At 41.4% G+C, this 22,478-nt stretch overlaps 1 protein-coding gene across 1 annotated transcript; it reads right to left on the bottom strand.

Annotated features, from left to right (window-relative positions):
- Positions 1-462: 462 nt before the first annotated feature.
- Positions 463-19,348, bottom strand: LOC117447577 (gastrula zinc finger protein XlCGF57.1-like). The gene is made up of 2 exons (XM_034084331.2): positions 18,715-19,348; positions 463-2,379 (listed from the first exon to the last, which is right to left on the bottom strand). Exons 1-2 carry the CDS (start codon positions 18,896-18,898, stop codon positions 824-826), a joined length of 1,740 nt encoding a protein of 579 aa, XP_033940222.1. The 5' UTR covers positions 18,899-19,348; the 3' UTR covers positions 463-823.
- Between the last annotated feature and the right edge of the window lie 3,130 nt (positions 19,349-22,478).

The raw sequence follows: 22,478 nt of genomic DNA, 5'->3' as shown, positions 1-22,478 counted from the left end.
ATGAAGAGGGTGTCACCTCTCTCCCCTCCCCCAACAAAATCCCAGGACTATCCCTTGTAAGCAAATGAGTTGAGTAGCACTGCTCCATTTATAAACATATATATATTTCCAAGAAGAGATTAATTTAAAAATCGAGACTGCTCCACCAACGCTATTCATTTCTACATCCATCAAATTCAAAATCTAATTTCCTTAAGCGTGTAATGAATATAAGTTGTTGAATTGAGAAGTGATCACCAGAAAAGGACATCATGTGTCTTAAAGAGGCCCTATCATGCTTGTTGGGCTTTTCCTTCTCCTCTAGTGTATTCTATAGGTTTTAGTGCATGTAAATGGTTGCAAAGGCTAAATAATATTACCATTAACATAACGGTGTGTAATTACATTTCCATTATTCTTTGTACTGCTCTGTTGATTGAACCGACTAGTAAAAGCAAAGTAAAAACAAGAAAACCATCAAGGTTGAATTTCTGCGATTCTTTATTTACACTCAACTCACACAGCATGTATAACCCAACACCATAGAGCGGTCCAGGGAAGACGCATTTTTGTAACAGAGAAGCGGAGAGGAAAGTGAGTGAAGAGAATAATTAGCGATACAGGGAGAGAAGCAGAGAGGAGTGAACAGGCGTGTTAGCGGCAGACAGGGAGAGACAAATAATTACACATGGCGCCCTCTAAAAAAACATGTTCAAAAAAACCCATTGGCTCTGAGACGAAGTGGTAAAATGCTAACTCACTTCGGGGTTTTAGGACTCTACACTACACCACTCTATTAAACATATCTGCAACAAAAGAAAACGTGAAAAACATCTCTGCAACTTTACTCTATTTTGCTTCTCTCACCAGCACACTTGTGTTTATTTAATTTGAACACCCGAGTGAAACCTGTCTTGCAAACTGAGCAGCTGTATGGTTTCTCCTCGGCGTGGACATATGCGTGTTGTCTCAGATTGGAACTGTGGGTGAAGCCTTTACCACAAACCGTACAACTGAATGGTTTCTGGCCGGAGTGGACAATTGAGTGTTGTGTCAGATTTGTCATTTGTGCAAAGTGTTTTCCACAAAGTGAACAACTGAATGGTTTCTCCCCTGTGTGGACAATCAAGTGGTTTTTCAGACTTGATTTGTGGGGGAAGGATTTACTACAAAGCGTACAACTGAACGGTTTCACCCCCGAGTGGACAACCAAGTGTTTTCTCAGATTTGATCTTTGGTTGAAGGATTTACCACAAAGCGTACAACTGAACGGTTTCTCCCCGGAGTGGACAGCTGAGTGTTGTGTCAGATTGCCACGTGTTGCGAATGTTTTACTACAAACTGAACAGCTGAATTCTTTCAACCCTGTGTGGAGGTGGATGTGTTGAATCAGAATTGACTTGTATGTGAAACTTTTATCACAAACTGTGCAACTGAATGGTTTCTCCCCAGTGTGGAGGACCAGGTGTGTTCTCAGATTGCCTACTGTTGCAAATGTTTTACTACAAACTGAGCAGCTGACTCGTCTCTCCCCTGTGTGGACATTATAGTGTCTATTCAGAATAGACTTGTATGCGAAACCTTTACCACAAACAGGACAACTGAATGGTTTCTCCCCAGTGTGATGGATCAGGTGGTGTGTTCTCAAATTGTCTCCTGTTGCAAATGTTTTACTACAAACTGAGCAGCTGACTCGTCTCTCCCCTGTGTGGACAGTATAGTGTCTATTCAGAATAGACTTGTATGCGAAACCTTTACCACAAACAGGACAACTGAATGGTTTCTCCCCTGAGTGGATTCTCATGTGCGACACCAACTCACCTCTCCTTTTAAATGTTTGTTGACAAACTGAGCAGCTTTGAGGTTTTGCTTCACTATGAACTTTGAGGTGTTTGGTCAAACCTGACCTTTTCGCAGATGTGAAATCACAGAAGGTGCAACTATAAAGTGTCTCTCCAGTGTGTTTCTGCAGATTCCCCTCATGCACAAAGCTTCTAGCACACCCATGTTCACCCTCAATGCCACTTCCGGGTACTTCATTGTCTTGCCGTTTCTCCCAATTTCTACTGTCGTCAGTCTCGTACTCAGAGTGTGAACTTGTGTATTGAGTAGCTGGTTGTAAAGGATCATCTGGATCTGATCCTTCACACTCCTCTTCATCAGTTTCTGTTTTCTCTACCTCTCGGTTATTCTCAGTCTTGATTTCATGAAGCGGTGAGGAGGACTGAGCCTTCTCTTCATCCTCTTCTTCACTCTTCACAGAAGTGAAAGGGAGGTAAGTATCAGCCACCTCCTGCTCTATCTGCAGACTGGACCAGAGTTCATCCTCTTCCTCTTTAATGTGGGGGGGCTCTGGGTCCTCCTCTACAACACTGAGGCTACACTCCTGCTGCTGGGTATCTGTGGAGATCAATGACATGAATGCAGACGTGTTAGAAGACTCTAATTTCATGTTAACACTCAATCATTTATTATCAATTTAATGAGAAATCTCCCCACTGTGTGTACTAGGGGTGGGGGAAATAATCGATACAGCATAGTATGGCGATACTTTGCGTGGCGATATTGTATCAATACACGGATGCCAAGTATCGATATTTTTTTACATACACTGTAGCATATCCCTCCGAAAGATGGTCGTATATAAAACAGGAAGTTACGTTAATACATGTATACAATTGCAATGAAAGTAACAAAGACAATGCCATCTCCTTTTCAGGTTCAAAGAACACAAATTGGGTTATTTCAATAAACTATTCATATTGCAAATACATGTTTTAACCAGGAAGGGAAGACGGTAGGGGTGTAACGGTATCCGTATTCGTCACGGTTCGGACGTCACGGTTCGGCACATGCAGTCACACGGCGAATACGACTTTTTGTACGGGTGGGAAAATAGTCTGTCACTCAGGACAGCATTACACTATATATAATCCAGGGGGCGGTATTGCGCCTAAAAGCCAGCCGCCCGTAAATAACAAATGAAGAACAAGAACAAAACACAACAAAAAGAACATGAAGAAGAACAGTTAGTAGCTACGGCGAGTTCACACAACACACAGGAGCTCGAAGACCCACCTGCTTCTTTTAAATCAGCTGTGTGGGAACATTTCGGGTTCCCTGTGGACTACAACAATGATGGGGTGCGAGTTGTGGATCGGACGAGGACGGTGTGTCGGCGTTGTTCGACAGCGGTGCGGTATGCTAGTGGTAACACGTCAAACATGCTCAATCACATCCGAGTCAGTCTCAGTCCCCAGCGAGAGGGTTTTCTCGACGGCAGGTGACATAGTTACCGCCAACAGATGTGCCCTCACTACTGACAACGTAGACAAACTCATCTTTTTGAAGAAAAACTTGAAAATAGAGTAAAGCTTGAGTACCTTTATTTAGGCATAATGGCCTCACACACTCACAAGTTAATTACACATGTTAGCCATTGCTCCTAAAGGTACAGATTGTATTTGTTTTATATTTATCATTGTATTTATTTTATATTTTGACATCAGGAGATGTTATCCAGTTCTGTATTGCCTTTTTTTGCTCCCGATCCGATTCCGATCATTTGATTTTGATAATCTGCCGATACCGATTTTTCCCGATCCGATCTTTATGCAATGCATTAAGAGAACAAAAAGGTAACAGATAACGGTTGGTCATCCAACGCAATGAATTCAGCTATCTTGGCTGTTATTGTGTTGGCCTTTTCACTGTTCTGGGGCAGTTTCTTTTTCCTTTTAAAAGTCTCTGAAAGTGTTGGTTGTTTCAGTGCCGTTACCCGAGTGGCCGCTGTGTACTCGTCGTGTTGTTGTTGGTGTTTGTTTCTCAGGTAGCGTATTAGATTGGTCGTGTTGAACGTAGCTCTGTTCTTTCCACCACGCGGAACCTCCGCCTTGCAAACATTGCATCTGGCTGTTACACTGCCTTCGCTTTCAATTTTATAATACTTCCAAACTCCTGACATTTTCTCTGTCCCGACTCCCGAGTCACCAGCTGAACGTAGCCTCTTGTTAGCTTACTGCTACTATTAGACACTGCACCCACTCTGTTGCCAGATTTGAGAGAAATAAGCAACCAGGTCTATGAAAACAAGCCCAAAGAAAGCAACACATACATTTTTGTTTTGTAACATTAAATTAAAAAAATATATTTTATTAAAAAAAAAAAAAAAAATCCAGATCCCCGATTTTTTTCTCCCGATTCCGATCTTGTGAAAATCACGTGATCGGCTCCGATCCCTGATCACGTGATCGGATCGGGACATCTCTAGCTACACCCCTAGAAGACGGACATGGATATGAGCAATGTGATTTGCAATATTGCAATATATCGTATCGTAGAATTGTAGTACTATCGTATCGTGTCTTAAGTATCGCGATAGTATCGTATCGTGGGGAGCCTGGTGATTCCCAGCCCTAGTGTCTACTCTTATATAACCAATAGATATAAATGTGGTTGTGAACATGGTTCAAAACATGGTCGTCTGCAAAACAAATATATGAATGAAAACATCGGGACATGTTCTCTGATCTGATAAAGAGGAATACGCCTCATAAGAACTCTTCTGCATCAGGTTCTGTGTTGAAAATGTCTGTATCAACAAATGTGTCTGTGTTTACAAAAACAGGAAACCATGATAGACCAAGGAGGTCCAGAACCTTTCTCCCTTCAGTTGAACTCCAACGCATCTTGAGATACAACGATCTGCAATACTCCGAAAAGAATCCCACCAGAGTCCTTTGCCCCTCCAACAGAGGGATGAGGTAATGAGGGATGACTGGTTGGCCTTCTTTCCTGAGCAGTAGATTTTTAAATTCAAATTTCTTTAAGGAAAATATATTAATTAACTACTATTTTTACTGCAGGTTGCAAACGATCACATCACTTTACCATTCCTATTCCACACACAGCTTATTACAATTACTTGTGTGTGCTTGCTTTCCCTTGCAGATCATCTCAAACCGGGGCTGTTGTTTTGAGACTGCCACTCTCAGTTCATTCTCAATGTTCAGCTTTGATCTGTATTTCGTTTTGATGGCGGCAACAGCAGAAAAGCCTATCTCACACAAGTAGGATGTTGCAAAAGGCAGCATTATGCCCACAGCTCTCTGACCAATGAGATATTTTTGAGCAGTGTTTGTTTACAATTGAATAATAATAATTAAAACTGTGGTCGCAGATGTGCGCACAGTGATGAGCGGGCCCTTGCGTGCACCTGTCGGGAGGGCAGCTGGTCAGAAGCAGAAATTAGCCGTTCGTCATTTCTGAAATGTTGGCGTCCTGGACTCCCAGGTCCTCCGGCAGCGACCCGGAAACGTATGTGGGCGTGCCGCCTCGAAGGAAAACAAATTTGTGCAAAGGCTCGTCGAGGATCGATTATCACGGAGGCTGTCTGGAGGAGCAGTAACCGTGGCGTGTGGTGCCGACTTTCTGCCCTTGACCGTTTGTTTACTCAATAAACGCATCTCCTCTGGATATTAGGCTATGTATGTTTTTAATACAACTGCTTTAATTGTGAGCCAACATTTACAGTGAGAAGAGCTGCTGAGGCCAGTGCAGAAAGCAGAACAGTGTGTGTAATATTAATCTCTCAATAATATAAGTAACAGGCCTACATTACACACTTTATTTGTATGCTTTACTAGATATCTACAAATAAACACTTGATATTTTTCATGTAACCAAATAGTGCTTAACATCATAACATATACATGGGCTGTAGCCTGATATATATGATATGCTTTAAGAGCTGTATGTGTGTGTTATGGAGTGGATAGGGAGCTGCTGGACTAACACTCAACATCATTGCCAGCAGTGTGTGAGTGTGTACGTGTGTGTATGAGTATGAGTGTGAGTGTGAGTGTGAGTGGGTGGGTGTGTGTGAGAGAAAGAGACAGATGATGTGGAAGGCAGAATAGCTTATCTGACATCTAAATGTTGGAAAATGGTACATTCTAGCCTGTGAGCTCCCCGTTCATGGGACTGACTATTCCTTCGCAACGTAGCATCGCATTGGATATGGGCTGAACTTGTCCTGGAATGGACGTTATCCGGCCATTTCCCTAGCAGGCCTTTGCAATGTGCAGAAAAGGCATGGAAACTGCAAATTTTTCAAAATGGCCGACATTCTGAGGGCTGGGCCAAATGGAAGGCCGTTTGAAAGATGTCCGCAATCATAAGAACAATGTGTATTCAACGTCTCGTGCATATTGGAACAACCATATGCGAGTAGTTTGGAGTAATTTGCGACATGTAAATCGTCAAAAATGGTATATTCTCTGTTAGCATACGACCGCCCGGATGAAGCTAGCAACTTTTTTACTCCCAATTTAGCATGGCTGTGGATATGGGCTGAAATGGTCCTGGAATGGAATTTTTCCAATAATTGCCCTAAGTGTGCAATAATTGCCCTAAGTGTGCAAATATTTGCTCAAAATGCATGAGACATCGGCCATCATTCAAAATTGTCATTTTTGTGGGGGGCGGGGCTAATGAAAAGTCAATTGAAATATGTGTGCCATCATAATAGCAATGTGTATACAGTGTTTCGTGAATATCGGGAAAACTATATGCAAGTACTTTGGAGTCATTTGCGACATGTAAATCGTCAAAAATGGTACATTCTCTGTTACGTCCGCTCCAAGAGCTAGCAACTATTTTATTCGTAATTTAGCATGATATTGGATATGGGCTGAACTGGTGCTGGACTGGAACTTTTCCGATCTTTTCCCTAGGAGGTGTTTGCGAAAATACATGAATAACGCCGATTTTTCAAAATGGCCAACTTTCTGGGGGGCGGGGCTAATTGAAGCCATTTTGAAATATGTCCGCAATTCCATGAGGAATGTTTGTGCCAAGTTTCGGGTAGTTCGGAGAAGGTATATGTGACTATCGCACAATAGGGGGCGCTAATTAGCCGTATTTGTTAAACCGTACAATTATTTTGTACAGTCTGGAAAAAGGTTGTGGGCTGACACGTGTGTTCCGAGTTTAAAGGCCGTAACTCATTTTAACATAAAGTTATGTGTCCGTACGTGTTTTTAACCCTTAGATTTCACATTCATCATCGGTTGCGACACTTTACATTTCAGTTTATAGTCATCCTGCCAGTATATCCATGACAAAATATATTTATTTCGTCCATCTGTTCTTGAGGTATACATTTGTTGTGTTTTTGGTGCCCCCTATTGTCCAAAATGAACATGCTTTTTTGTGCCTATTCCCCAAGACAGACTGAACCTATCCACCAAAATCTGTGATATTTGGATACACTTCGGATTAATTGTGAGTATTTATGTCTAGGCCACACCTTTTTGCTAATACGTTTCGATTAATGACGGCCACATTTTTCCTCGTTCTCATTTTCTACAGTAATGTGTCTGACCCTCCACTGATGCTGTACACTAAGTTTGGTGTTGAAAATCATGAAATAGAAATTTAAGTTAATATTTCAATGTTTTTCACATTATGTTAATAAAAAAAAAAAATCAAAGTAGGCGGAGCTTCGGGATACGGGAGGATAATATGTAGAGCAGCTCCACCCGGATAAGTGTGCAAAATGTCAGGTCCGTCAGACTTACGCTGCGACTATACATTTTTCAAAAACTGAATTTTCACAGGTGGCGCTAGAGAGCATGTTGGATATTTTACACCCATCGAATCCAGAATGTAACATTTTTCACCCGTCCTGCCGGCATTGCCAAATGTCGCTACATGAATAGTGTCGTAACCCCCTCAAAAACAGGTCTAAACTGCAGAACGATAAGATTAAGCATTCTATCAATAACAATAGGTCTTTGCACACATCGTGCTCAGGCCCTAATCAAAACTGCGGACACAGACGTGCATGCAGTTGTGGGCGGGCCTTCGCGTCCGAGCGCATGTAGGGGAGGGTCGCTGATCGCCCCGCCGTCAAGCAGACGCGCGCGAGGCCTCCGAATAGAGCCGTTTGTAATTTCTCAAATGTCCGCGTCCCGGACTCCTCGGTCCACCGGCAGCGACCCGGAAACGTATGTAGGCGCACCGCCTCGAAGGAAAACAAATGTCTGTAAAGGCACGTCGACGATCGATTATAGCGGAGGCTGTCTGGAGGAGCAGTAACCATGGCGTGTGGTGCAGTGGGTTGTGCAGACTTTCTGCCCTTGACCGTTTGTTTACTCACTAATCAGATCTCCCTGGATGTTAGGCTATTTCTTTTTTTAATACAACTGCTTTCATTGTGAGGCGATGTTTACAGTGAGAACAGCTGCTGAGGTCAGTGCAGAAAGCAGAACAGTGTGTATAATATATATCGCTCAATAATATATGTAACGGGCCTACATTTCACACTTTATTTGTAGGCTTTAGGAGATATCTACAAATAAACAGTAGGCTTAGGGTTAGGGAGTATATAGGTGTCTGTTGTAATGAATATGCCGCCAGCAAAGGGCGTTGTTGGACTAACAGTGTGTGTGTGTGTGTGTGTGTGTGTGTGTGTGTGTGTGTGTGTGTGTGTGTGTGTGTGTGTGTGTGTGAGAGAGTTGATGTGCCAGGCAGACAGGCAGGTCTCAATAGCTTATCTGACATATAATTGATCAAAAATGGTACATTCTCCGTTAGCCTACAAGCTCCGCGTTTGAGCGAAGGACTATTCCTTCTCAATGTAGCATGACATTGGATATGCGCTTAACTTGTCCTGGATTGTAATTTTTCCGATAATTCCCCTATGAGGAGTTGATGAAAATGGCCGACTTTCTGGTGGGTGGGGCTAATAAAAGCAAATTTGAAATATGTCCGCAATCATAAGAGACATTTTTATACAGAAATGAGTGAATATCGGAAAAACTATATGTGAGTAGTTTGGAGTAATTTGGAGTAATTTGTCGCATGTAAATCGTCAAAAATGGTGTATTCGCTGTTAGCTTACGACCTCCACAATTGAGCTTTCAAAAATATTCTTCGCAATTTAGCATCATATTGGATAGGGGCTGAACTTGTTCTGGCTTGGAATTTTTACGATCATTCCCCTCGGAGGAGTTTGCAAAAATGTGCTTAAAATGCATAAAAAAATGCACATTGTTGAATATGGCCAACTTCCTGGGGGGCGGGGCTAATAAAAGCAAATTTGAAATATGTCGGCAATCATAAGAGACATTTTTATACAGCATTTCGTGAATATTGGAAAAACTATGCGAGTAGTTTGGAGTAATTTGGAGTAATTTGTGACATGTAAATCGTCAAAAATGGAAAACTCTCCGTTCACTTACGAGCTCCTCGTTTGAGCGATTGACTATTCCTTTGCAATTTAGCATCACATTGGATATGGGCTGAACTTGTCCTGGATTGGAATTTTTCCGATCATTCCCCTATGAGGAGTTCGCAGAAATGTCCTTAAAATGCATGAAAAACGCATATTTTTCAAAATGGCCGACTTTTTGGCTAATGAAAGCACATTTGAAATATGTCCGCAATCATAATAGCAATGTGTATACAGCGTTTATCGAATATCGGAAAAACTATATGCGAGTAGTAAAAAATTATTTCGTACATCAGTTCTTGAGTTATACATTTGTCATGTTTTTGGCACCCCCTATAGTCCAAAATGAAAATGACTTGTGCCTATTCCCCAATACAGATTGAACCTTACCACCAAAATGTGTTTTTTGGATACATTGTTGATGAGTTATGAGCATTTCTATCTAAACCCCGCCTTTTTGCAAACACGTTTAGAGTAATGACGCCCATATTTATCAACTGAACATGCTCATTTCCTACGGCAATGTGTCTGACCCTCCACCGATGTTGTATACTAAGTTTGGTGTTGAATTTATTTTTTTTGAAATTTAAGTGAATATTTAACTGTTTTTAAAATTATGGTAATTAAAAAAATAAAGTAGGCGGAGATTAGGGGTCCAATGAGATTATATGTAGAGCAGGTCCACCCAAATAAGTGTGCAAAATGTCAGGTCATTCGGAGTTACGGTGCGACTTTGTACATCTTTCCAAAAATGGAAATGGCCATAGGTGGCGCTAGAGAGCATGTTGGACAATTTGAACACATTGATTCCAGAATATTGAATTTTTCACCGATCCTGGAATCCGTGCAAAATTATACAACTTTTGTAGCATCCTCAAAAACAGGATACCGAAATGGAATAATAAGATTAATACCACCAATAACAATAGGTTCCTCGCACTCCATGCTACGACGCCGTTGGGTCCTAGCGCTCCGTGCTCGGACCCTAATAATAATAATAATAATAATAATAATAATACATTTGATTTATATAGCGCACTTTAAAAAGTGGCTCTAACAATCAGAAAGAGATGTTAATCACCAAAATCGACCAATGGGTTCCAGAGAAATGGTAAAAACGGCCAATTCCAATCACCTTTTTTTTGCTAAACCTCTCTAAAAAGGTCAAATGTCACTTTGCATCAATCTTGATACAGCGTACTTATATGTTTTACTTTGGATTCCTAAAGCTTTTAGTCTACCTTACCATCATCCAAGGGTAGTTTTCACCAGGGACGTGCACAGGACATTTGGAGGGGCTATTGCTCTAAACTGAAAAAAGGGCCTCCCCAAAAAAAACATAAGACCTTTTGAAAATTCTAATTTAAAAAGGTTAATAAAATAAAAACACAACACTTTCATTGCAAGTGACACTGTTGACTAGGGATGGGTATCGTTAAGGTTTTAACGGTACTACTACTTTTATCGATACCGCTTATCGGTCCGGTCTTTAAACGGTACTTTTATCGGTTCTTTTGGAGAAAAAAATAAGGTAAACTAACTAAACAAATTGTGAACAAAACTAACAAACTAAATAACTCAGTTTCCTCTAATCATTAACCCATGTTTGTATAATGTAGTTAACTCCGTGTGTTGCTGCTAGCATACATAACACCCAACGTGGAAACGTTACTCGTGGATGGGGCTACAGAGCTGCTAGAAAGACGGTCGAACCCGGTGCATTTCTCCGTCTGGATGTGGAACACTTTTGCTAAATGTTTTGACAAATTGCTTACGTTACCGCCCTCACATGCTAAACTCTTATTGCACTTTAGGCAACGAGCATCGAGACGGGTAAAGTTTAACCAGACCTCGGAGCGCTTAGATCTCTCCGCCATCTCCGCTGTGTGTGTGTGTGTGTGTTGCAGCAGCAGCTGCGTTTGTGTAAACTGCCCCGCCCCCTCGCAAGCAGGCGGGAGAGAGAGATCGAAAATACAAAAATTAATCATAGAAGCATTTTTGCAGTCTTTTTGCATGTTAGAAACGGAGTTGGCGACACTAAAACTGCAATATAATGTTTGTGTAGCAATAATACACATGACATATTTTGTACATGCAGGGTTTCCCATACATAGACTATACTTGGGCGGGCCGCCCAGGTATATTAACGGCCGCCCAAGTATATTTCGTGATCCATTTAGTTTTTTTTTTTTTTATTCGTCCGTGACCACGACGCCATCTGCGATCGATTAACTTGTGGACAATGATCCCTCGCTCCCTTGCACTGATCTCGCCTCCTTCTGGCCTGTTAAGTGGCCTGCCTCACACAGGGTGACTGGCTGTCCACATGATGTGGCCTGCCGACATGGCCACTGTCATACAGATCATAAATCAAAGCTCTTGATTGGTCTCTGTGTGTCATTCAAGCTCGGGATAAGCTCAGCTCAGGTGAGGTAAAGGACTCTCTGAGTGTTTAGATAGTTAACTTAGTCTAAGTTCTCAGTGGGTCTCAAACGGTGTGGTCACCATTTATGTAAACACATTTCCATTGGAGAGGGTAGTGATTGGTCTAATGGATAGCGAGGTGGGCTGAAGATCGGAAGGCTGTGAGTTCAAATCCAGCGAGGAACACCACCACTAGTGCGCCCTTGAGTAAGGCACTTAGCCCTCAGTTACTCCAGGGAGAATGTCCCTGTAATCGGTCATTATAAGTCGCTTTGGATAAAAGCGTCAGCTAAATGAAATGTAATGTGATTAGTAAAATATGCATGAATAAATAAATAAAAAGTTAACTGGGTGAAAAAAGGCAAGATACACTTTTAAAACTTGTTGAGAGAAAACTAGTCTTTGCTGCTGCCTCAAAGAGGAGCAGGGGGAGAGGAGGGAGAGGAGGGAGGCTGATTCAGGAGCACAGACACACTCACAACTATAAATGAAGTTTCAGTGTTGTTTTCATATTGGAAATGGTATGGTGTTGGTTATGGCCATGATTTTATGGTAATTGAAATGTATAGAGTTCTGTTTAATATAGGTGTTTCCATAGATCTAGTCTCTTTATTTTCCTCTCAAAATGCACCAGATTGATGCATTTAACTCCAAAATAAAAAATAAAATCTTACCGGGGGGCATGCTCCTGGACCCCCATAGAGGATTTGAGGTCGACCCCCACTAAAAATCACATGGATAGGTTCCTAAATACATTTATAAATACATTATTTTTTTTATAGTAACTCATTTCCATATGTTCATGTGTGGGTTGTAGATTTAAACTATAGGGCTATCATTATGGGCCCTGCCTGTACCTGTTCGCTCTGCCATCGCGTGAAGGGTCTGCTAACAAGCGACCAACAGAAAGGTTAATGTTGTTGCACGTCACGTCACCCCCCCCCCCCCACCACCCCCCCCCCCCCCCCTGAACTAGAGGCTTGGGGTTCTCCCCCAACAGAAAATATGAACTTCACTCAGCACAGATACAGGCTTTGCACTGATCTTGTGTATTAGTGTACTCCAATGTATGTAGTTGCTTGACATAATCACAGTGCTTCACCTGCAGCTGCCCTGCTGGCACCTTTTATCCAGCTCTGCAAAGTTGCAGTCCTTTTAGCTGCCTCCTTCAGAGGCCTGTACTACGAAGCAGGATTTTCGCTTAGCCGGCTAACTTCAGGGAAAACTCCGGCTTTCCGGTCTTACGACGCTGGTTCTATTTTTAGCGGGCTAGATCTCCATGGTAACTTATGCTGAGCGGCTAACCTGCCCCGGAGCAGCAAGTCACATTACAGGAGAAAGGAAATACAGAAAAGCTGCCATTGCAGGAAAGACAGCCGGCAAAAATCACTGACTGTGTGAACGTGAACATTAATAGAATATCACCTCTCATCTTCAGAGCAATCTGACTATTATAACATTAGTACGTAGGGGTGTAACGGTATCCGTATTCGTCCCGTACCGTCACGGTTCGGCACATGCAGTCGCCTTTTTTTTTACGAGTCGGAAAAAAGTCTGTCCTTCAGGGCAGCATCCACTACACCATTTATAATCCAGGGGGCGGTATTGCGCCTAAAAGCTGTTTGCCAGCCGCCCTTAAACAACAAATGAAGAAGAAGAAGAAACACAACAACAAAACGAACTAAATACAAGAAGAAGAAAAGTTAGTATGGCGATTTCAGATAACACACAGGAGCTAGAACCCACCTGCTTCTTTTAAATCAGCTGTGTGGGAACATTTCGGGTTGCCTGTGGACTACAATAACGATGAAGTGTGCGAGTGGTGGATCCGACCAGGACGGTGTGTCGGCGTTGTTCTACAGCGGTGCGGTATGCTAATGGCACACACGCCAAACATGCTAAATCATATCAGAAGGCATCAGCCAGATTAGCCACTCACCGGAGCCCGGCAAAAGACAACAGCAGTTCAACAGCTGATCCCCGCTGTTTTTAAGAAGCCAATAGACATGAAAGCCGAGAGACCAAAATAAATAACGGAAGCTTTTGGCATATGTTTTTCAACGACTTTGCGCTCTTGAAACACTTTCTTATTATTTATGATGTAAGACATTCCTTTTAGTTTTACAGCTTGATGAAACCTTTTTGTTTGACATCAGCCATTATAGATAATCTGGCCATCTGAGTGTGTGTGGTTTGTTTTTAACTGTTTAATACAGTTAATTATTCAAAATGTCAGAGTTCCTTATTTTTAAACTGAAACTTGCACTACTGTTCAAACATAAATAACAACAAACCTGGAATTACGCATTTGGGACTTTTTTTTGCTTTTTATTGTTGTACCGAACCGTGACCCCCAAACCGAGGTACGAACCGAACCGTGACTTCTGTGAACCGTTACACCCCTACTCTGTAGTGTTTAAGGACTTTTTAAACACGGTATGGGCTACGGAGAGGAAGTGAACACTAACAGGAACACGGTATGGGCTCTGTAGTCTTTATGGACTTGTTTGTGGAAACTGTGAATAGACTTGGACACAAAAAATGGATCAGAGCTGCCTTCATTTTAAATTCACTTGTCGGAGGTCCAGACGTTGGTGCTCCGTGGAGCGGAGTTTACTTTCTTAGAGGAAGCTATACAATCATTTTCAAGTCAATAAAATCAGTTCGATTAATATTGGGGTTTAGTCGGTAGTTTGTTTTTTACGTTGACGTCACTAACTCCAACTTCCATACTGAGTGTACCTTTCATTTGTAAATAACTTTAATCTAGCTCAGTTTATTATTTCTCATTTGGTGTGCATCTCTTTTTCTGGGGCCAACAAACCGGTTGTCACCATGGTAACCAGCATTTAAATGTATCGCCCTATAAAAACATGTGGCTGAACAAATCCGACTGGTCTGCAGCATGAGCTTGTTGAACACAGATAAAAACAGCGTTCAGTTTTAAAGTACATCTGAAAGCTTTTCATTTAGTTTAGCAAGAGTCAACGAGCTCTGGGTTTCCTGTCAGCGCCACCATTTCTGAGTATTTCCAAAGATTAGACTGTGTTTTTTTAATAGTATAAAGTTTAATAGAGATGTTTTAAGACTAAACAAGAGCAGTTTGATCACTCCTCTCTCTGCAGTTTCACATCGTTCATTGAGGCTGTCTGGCTGATCCCTGTCTGCTGAAAGTCACTTTAAAAACTAACGTTTGTATTTCAGCTGCTTGTTGGTTATCAAACTAATAGTAACAACGCATTTAGGCTAAACTTAACTAATCATATGCCTTTTTGCTGTGATATCATCTGGAGCTTGATGGTTCTTGTTAACATCACAATTGTGTGCGTGTGTAAGGTCCTAAATACATTCAATAGAAAACCATTAAAAACACAATGTGTCCATCTCCATTACTGTCACATCATACATGTATTCATGTGATAACACTGCTACCATGCTGCTTATTCTGCTATTAGAGTCAAATTACATTTGAAGAAGGCTAAATGTTTTTAAATGCCACTTTAATATTCCTCTGTGTTGTGCTCAGGTGTCTTTCTGACACATTCAAAGACGTTATCCTCGTGTGCACAGTAGCTACAGTGTAGACATGGTAATGCAAAACTCAAGACCCAGGCTCCTCCCACAATGCAACATGAATATATATAGAACATAAAACAATTAAATAAAATACAAATATTGAAAGAAATAACAGAATAGAAATTAAATAGTGCATACAACGGACTTTCATCTTTTTCTGTATACTTTTATCGAGCATAGGAGTAGGGGTTTAATTACATTCAAGATTATGTTCAACATGACACCAAACATGTACTTGCTCCAAAAATAATTAAATGAACTCATACCAACAAGAAAGAACACACACACACACACACACACACACACACACACACACACACACACACACACACACACACACACACACACACACACACACACACACACACACACACACACCACACACACACACACACACACACACACACACACACACACACACACACACACACACACACACACACACACACACACACACACACACACACACACACACACACACACACACACACACACACACACACACACACACACACACACACACACACACACACACACACACACACACACACACGATATGTTTGATTTACCCGGCTTAACTAACCCTAACAAACGCGATGTCGATAAGCGGTCCTACGGAGCTGGTTATCAACTCCGTAAATCAAGCAGGGTTTCTCTGTCGGCTGGGAGCGCGTTCACGTGAAAGAGACCGGGTTAGCAACATTTGACCAATCACAAACATGGAGACGCGTGCTGACAGCAATAGAGTCTGTCTGCAGACCGCAGCAAGGAGGCGTTTCCTATAGGGGCGTTTCCTATAGGGGCGTTTCCTATAGTGAACGACGGGAGCCGGCTCTCGCCCGCGAACGAGACGTTTTGTTTTGGCGGAGGGATCTAGATCGGCATGAAGGCACATTATGCAATGTGGACATTATCCCGCTTATTACACACGGCCACATTCTCAACAAAGTAACGACATGACTCCCAATAATAATTGAAATGCTTTTATGGATTTAGAAAAATATTTTATTGATTTAAAAAATAGTTTTTTGTATTGATTTAAATTGACATGCATCCGCTAAGAAAAGTAGTCCGTTGTTACCGTTTGAACTAGTGCTGCGTACCGGTACGCCGAACCGGTACTGGACTTGTAAAAAGTTTCGGTTCAAGTCCGGTTAAAACCGGAACGTCAGGAACCGGTACTTGGACTCGCAAAAAAACTAGCACTTACGTATATTCTGGTGTCTGTTGTTATTTAAACATTCCCTGATGAACGTTATTCAGCGTCAATAAATGAGTGCTCATCCCAGTGTGCTCAGTGTGCAACATCACATGTCATTTCACCTTCGATTTCACGTTTTGAAAACGTAGAATTTCCCCACATGCTAATGCTAACCGGAAGTGAAGAATTTTCAGAATAAAAGTATTAAGTAAATAGTGTGAACTTCCGGATTTTCAGAATAAAACTGATTTAAATTAAATAGTGTATTTAATTCAAAATTACGCCATATCAACATTGATTTTAATTTCTAACAGTATGTATGTACATCACTATGTATGTAGTATGTACTGTATAATGTAAACATTATTATTATTATATTGAACGTTGTAGTAGTTCACTGTAGTTGCTGTCATAAGTCATTTGTAGACTAAGTGGAAAAAAAAGTGTTTTTTTTACATTTGTACTTTTTAGAGAAATGTAGACACAAGTTGGAAGGGAGCACAATAAACCTGACGAGTTTGAATTTGAGTTGATTATGAGTTAATTTCAATTGATAATTAGCTCACAATAAGTTCACTTTAGTTACTCGCACAACTTGACACAAGCCATGGGTTCAGGTCCGGACTTATAAGTCCGGACCTGAACCTGAACCTCTGGACTTGAGTCCGGACCTGAACCTGAATGTGAGTCCAGGTACGCAGCACTAGTTTGAACTAACGTAACAATGGCAGGAACTGCTTCGATAGTGTTTTTGAGGAGCTTTTTGATTACAGATTTGAAAACATCGTTGCTTGCTTTAAAACTAGCACAATTCATTATGTCAAACCTTGAAAGATATCCCTGCCCTAATGCCAAAAGTAACTGGCAACTATGTCGCCGTAGCTATGATGTCTATGTCTGGACCGCTGCGTAAAAAGGAGGGTTTCTGACCCATTACTTCTCTTCCTACTTTTTGTCCCCCTCTTCTCCCCGCTGCAGCCCAGCAGTTGATCTCAAAGCACGCTCCCCTCTCCTGCAGGGAGAAAAACTATATGTATATACTTTATATAGGTTGATACAGTAGCCCCTTTTTTTTTAAATAGTTTTTATAGGTGTTGCCATCTGTTTTGTGTAGCGTGGTTCTACAAGCAAGTCAATGCATTCATTGGGTGGTATCAGAGAGTTACACGGGTCTGTAAATGCAATGAAAACAATTGGCCACAGCAAATAATTTATATTAAACATGTAATTTTTACTTTTGAATACTTTAGTACAAAGGATGTCTTGAATAATTTAAGTGATATATGTGTACACATATAAATAATTAGTCAAAACAGCGCTACATTTGATTTAATTAAAAAGGTATAATATGTGGTAAACTGAAGAGCCCTTTGGGAGCCGAAAGAGCCGGCTCTTCTTGCTGAGCCAGATGATCCGGCTCAGCAAGAAGAGCCGGAATTCCCATCACTAGAACAATGACTTCTTCTGCGAGGATTTATAAAAGCAGCTGGATAAAAAAAGTTAGGAAACGCCCCTATAGGAAACGCCCCTATAGGAAACGCCTCCTTGCTGCGGTCTGCAGACATACCCATCTCGCTGACAGCGCAGCGTCATACTTCATGAATGAATAGTGTAAATAGCTAATCCTGCTTCGTAGTACAGGCCACTGGTGCCGCAGAGATTTCATAAAGTCAGTTGTTGATTACATGCAGATGTTGATAAAGCTACAGGCTACTTCAATATCACACTAATTCATAAAGCAAGTTAGACATTTTGATGTTCCGGACCTTTGCATGGGGAGATTCTCTCCAACTGGACCTCGTTGAATTTTAGTTGAATACCCCTGTACTAGAGAGCAGGAATACTCTGTTACAGTTAAAGTCCATCAAAATATAGTTAAAGTAGCGACAGTAAAAGTAGTCATTGTGCAGATTGGTCTATTTCAGAATAATATATACGATATGTTTTATAATGATTGATCATGAAAGTGTTCTCAAAGCTGGTGAAGGTGCAGCTAGTCTGAATGACTTTGTATGCTGCAGGGTAGCTTGTTTATTTACTCCAGGTGGAATTAAAGCCTTGATTAAAGACTTTTAATTTTAAGATTATATTTCACATCATTCATCCACATCTGTGAAGTAACTAAAGGGATTAACATGTAGTGGAGTAAAAGTATACAATTTACCTCTGAACTGTAGTGGAGTAGAAGTACAAAGCAGCATAAAAAGGAAATGTATTCAAGTATTTACAAGTATCTCAAAATGGTACTTAAGTACAGTACTTACTTCCCACGTCTGAAAAACAAGAACACTTGACAAACCTGTTCTGTATAGCCGGACTTCTGGGTTCAAAAGGGCGTCCAGTAGCTTCTGTTGTCGCCGATTCTCCTTTAAAGTTGACTCCAGTTCCTCTGCTATCGTCCTCTCAAACAGCTCGAATATCTCCTCAGCAGCTGCAGCGAGCCGCTCGTTGACAAAAGCTCTCAGCGTTTCAACTTTAGACATGTTTTTATCAAATCACAGCAACTGTTCCTCCAGTGAAAGCTGTGTTGCTAGGCTACGTTCTCGTCCGTCTCGAGCTAGAAAGCTAACTTCCTTAGCTTCGTGTGGGAGATATTCCAGACGTTTCTTAGGCAATATACACCGCAAACTCTATTTGACGGTTTCCCCCCTGACAAAATAATACAGATTGATCTCTGCAATGAACGCTGTGTAGTCAAGTTCCGTCACCGTCTATGTGGAGCTAGCGCGCTAAACTAACTTCCGCTAGCATTCTTAACTCCATGGATTTTTGCCCAATTCCAAACCGCCACCTACACACTAGAGACTAGAGAGGCTTCTCAATTCTTAAATTTCCCCTCCTCGACTCCCCTCCTCGAGACTTAGTCCCACCCACAGGAGATGCGAGCGGAGGAGGAACCGAGGAGAGAGGAGGGGAAGCAGCAGACGTTTAAATAAATGAGAACTAATCTCCTCTGAGCGGTCATATTAAAGCGACGTCCGTTCATTATTACGTGGCAACAGCTGCATCAGCTGGCGAGTGTCTTGTCATATTTTACAATCTCTGTTCAGCTGAACATTGTTCCCCCACATATTTACTTTGAATTCATTGAGAGTGCGGTATAATGAGACAATACCAGGCTACAGATGCGGACACACACACACACAAATATATGTATATAAATATATGCAATTTAAAGTATGAGAGCACTCTCATAACGCCTTGCACAATTTCTCAAATGCTCTTATTTAGCCATCAACTTTTAGATTTAGCTTGAGGTTGTTTTAGGCATGTGGAAACTAACAATGAAGACATTAAAGATTAATACTTGATTCAAAAATACATATATTAGTAAATTAACTAAACAAATTGTTTACAAAACTAACATTGCTTTTTATTTAATTAAATAAATAATATTTCACATCAAAAGAAACAACAGTGTTTTAACAAATCGTATTAAATAATCTGAAGACAGAACTGTGAACAGAATAGCTGAAAATTTAACAAACTAAATAACTCAGTTTCCTCTAATCATTAACCCATGTTTGTATCATGGAGTTAACTCCGTGCACACAGAACACCTGACGGGGAAAAGTTACTCTGGATGGAGCTACAGAGCTGTTAGAAAAACAGTCGAACCTGCATTCCTCCGTCTGGATGTGGAGCACTTTGGATACATGTTTAGACAAACTGCTCGTGTTACCGCCCTCACATGCTGAACACTTATTGCACTTTAGGTAACGAGCATTGTCCACCTCAAGACGGGAAACATTTAACCACACCTTGGAGCGCTTCTCTCCGCCATCCCCGCCCTGCCACATGTTGCTGCATGTAGCAGCTGCGTGCAATAGAGTCTGGCTGCAGACCGCAGCAAGGAGGCGTTTCCTATAGGGGCGTTTCCTATAGGGGCGTTTCCTAACTTTTTTTATCCAATAGCAACTTAAGGGATTCCAGCTGCTTTTATAAATCCTGCAGAAGAAGTCATCGTTCTCGTGATGGGAATTCCGGCTCTTCTTGCTGAGCCGGATCATCTGGCTCACCAAGAAGAGCCGGCTCTTCCGGCTCCCAAAGGGCTCTTCAGTTTACCACATATTATACCTTTTAATTAAATCAAATGTAGCGCTGTTTTGACTAATTATTTATATGTGTACACATATATCACTTACATTATTCAATACATCCTTTGTACTGAAGTATTCAAAAGTAAAAATTACATGTTTAATATAAATTATTTGCTGTGGCCAATTGTTTTCATTGCATTTACAGACCCGTGTAACTCTCTGATACCACCCAATGAATGCATTGACTTGCTTGTAGAACCACGCTACACAAAACAGATGGCAACACCTATACCAACTATTTAAAAAAAGGGGCTACTGTACAGGCCCGGTTCTACGGAGGTGCATAAGGGTGCATTGCACCCTCAGTTGAGTCGTTATGCACCCTCATTTGAAAAATGAAAAGTAAAAAAAAAAAAATTAAAAGTGAAACAAATTACATTTTGCCTACTATTACTAACAATAGTAATAATAAGAAGAAGAAGAAGAAGAAGGAGAAGAAGAATATAGTTGAAATAAAATAAATTGTAATTGTGGTTGAATAGCATTGTCTGCTGCATTTATTTGATCAATTTAAACGGTAAGTAACGTTATTATGTCAGGTGCGCGTGACCTGTGCCGCTGCACATTCATCATCTGCAAGGTGCTTACACCTTGCTGATGGACATCAGAAAATGTTTAAAACAACCAGCCCTTATCGCCAGCATACACTGCATCTACTGCAGGTAATAACAGTTCAGATCATGGGGACATTACGTTACTGTCGTGGACACTAACGTCCTCCTGCCCGACTCGCCGGCTTTGCCCGCCTCGCCCACAGAGGCGGAGCAGCCGCAGCCGGCTTCGTTACCCCAAACACCGCCACCCCTCAGCGGCCCGCAAGTGCCAGAGGACCTCTGCAAAACAGAGCCTGCCCAGGTATATTTTAAAAGTACCCAACTCGCCTGTACAGTGGGGTAAGGCGCTCATTTGCAGCTCATGGTCTCAAAACAGAGATTGGCTGGAATATTCATGTAAAAAAGATGCCATCTTCTGCTATGCATGTAGACATTTCGGTTCAAGTAAGTCAGATTGCCTTCACCACAACTGGCTATAAACAACTGGTGCCATGCTCTTATAGGCTACGTGATAAGGGACTGGGAAGGCATAATCAAGCAACAGAGCACATAGATCCATAGATCTCCTGATGTGCTCTCAAAGTGCACCAGATTTATGGTTTTAACTTCAATATTTAAAAAAATCCCCCATAGAGGGTGTTAGGTACACTCCCAACTTATAAAAATAACACTTTACCACTGCACCCCTCTCTAATCTCAGATGCACCCTTAGTCAATCAGAGACAGGTTGTATATATCTGAGACCTGTGATATATTGATGAAAGACACTATGATAGGGGACCTTTAAAGGTCTGATCTAACCAGTGGCGACTGGTCATTAGGGGCAGGTGGGGCACAGCCCCACCTAGTGTCAGCAGAAAGTATTAAAAATAATGATTACAAAAAAATGCAAAAAATAAATTAAAAAATACATAAAATATATTTGTAATCATCTGATTCGTCTGTACATTGCTGTTTTAGTCTGTGCTCTTCTAATTAGTGTCTACAGTGTGTGCCTATTGAGCTGTTTAGAGCCATGTGGGACAAAACCCTATCCTGCCCCTCCCTCTCCCTGTTTAAGTCAATGGTGACTGTAAAAACTACACTGCGCATGCTCAGAGTATTGTCCTATTTAATGTGTGTGGCAAAAAAATAATGACCTTAGGGGCAAAGTGCTGCCATCCCCACCATACGTCATCTCACATCATTCAGAGCTGATTGGCTGTAAGTAGTGTGCCGCGAAAAGTGTGGTGTGTGAAGAGGAGACGAGAGAGCTGCGCATGGCTTCCCTCGACCTAAAAGCAACGAGATTTCTCCATAGGATTTTAGAAAATAGCTCAAAATAAGATCTGTGGGAAACAAACCTGTTAGATAAATGCACGTTTTGTTCAGCCGGATAATATCCACATGTCTACCCTACTTTTATAATT

The sequence above is a fragment of the Pseudochaenichthys georgianus genome, chromosome 6 (assembly GCF_902827115.2).
Source record: "Pseudochaenichthys georgianus chromosome 6, fPseGeo1.2, whole genome shotgun sequence".
NCBI lineage: Eukaryota > Metazoa > Chordata > Actinopteri > Perciformes > Channichthyidae > Pseudochaenichthys > Pseudochaenichthys georgianus.
The sequence above is the reverse complement of the archived record's forward strand: the minus strand, read 5'-3'. Positions and strand labels throughout refer to the sequence as shown.

Bases quoted from the DNA above. Each gene is read 5' to 3' on its own strand.
- LOC117447577 (XM_034084331.2), bottom strand. From the start codon at position 18,898: ATGTCTAAAGTTGAAACGCTGAGAGCTTTTGTCAACGAGCGGCTCGCT. The intron at 2,380-18,714 runs GTTTGTCAAGTG...TGATCTCCACAG, and splicing joins AGTCCGGCTATACAGAACAG to ATACCCAGCAGCAGGAGTGT.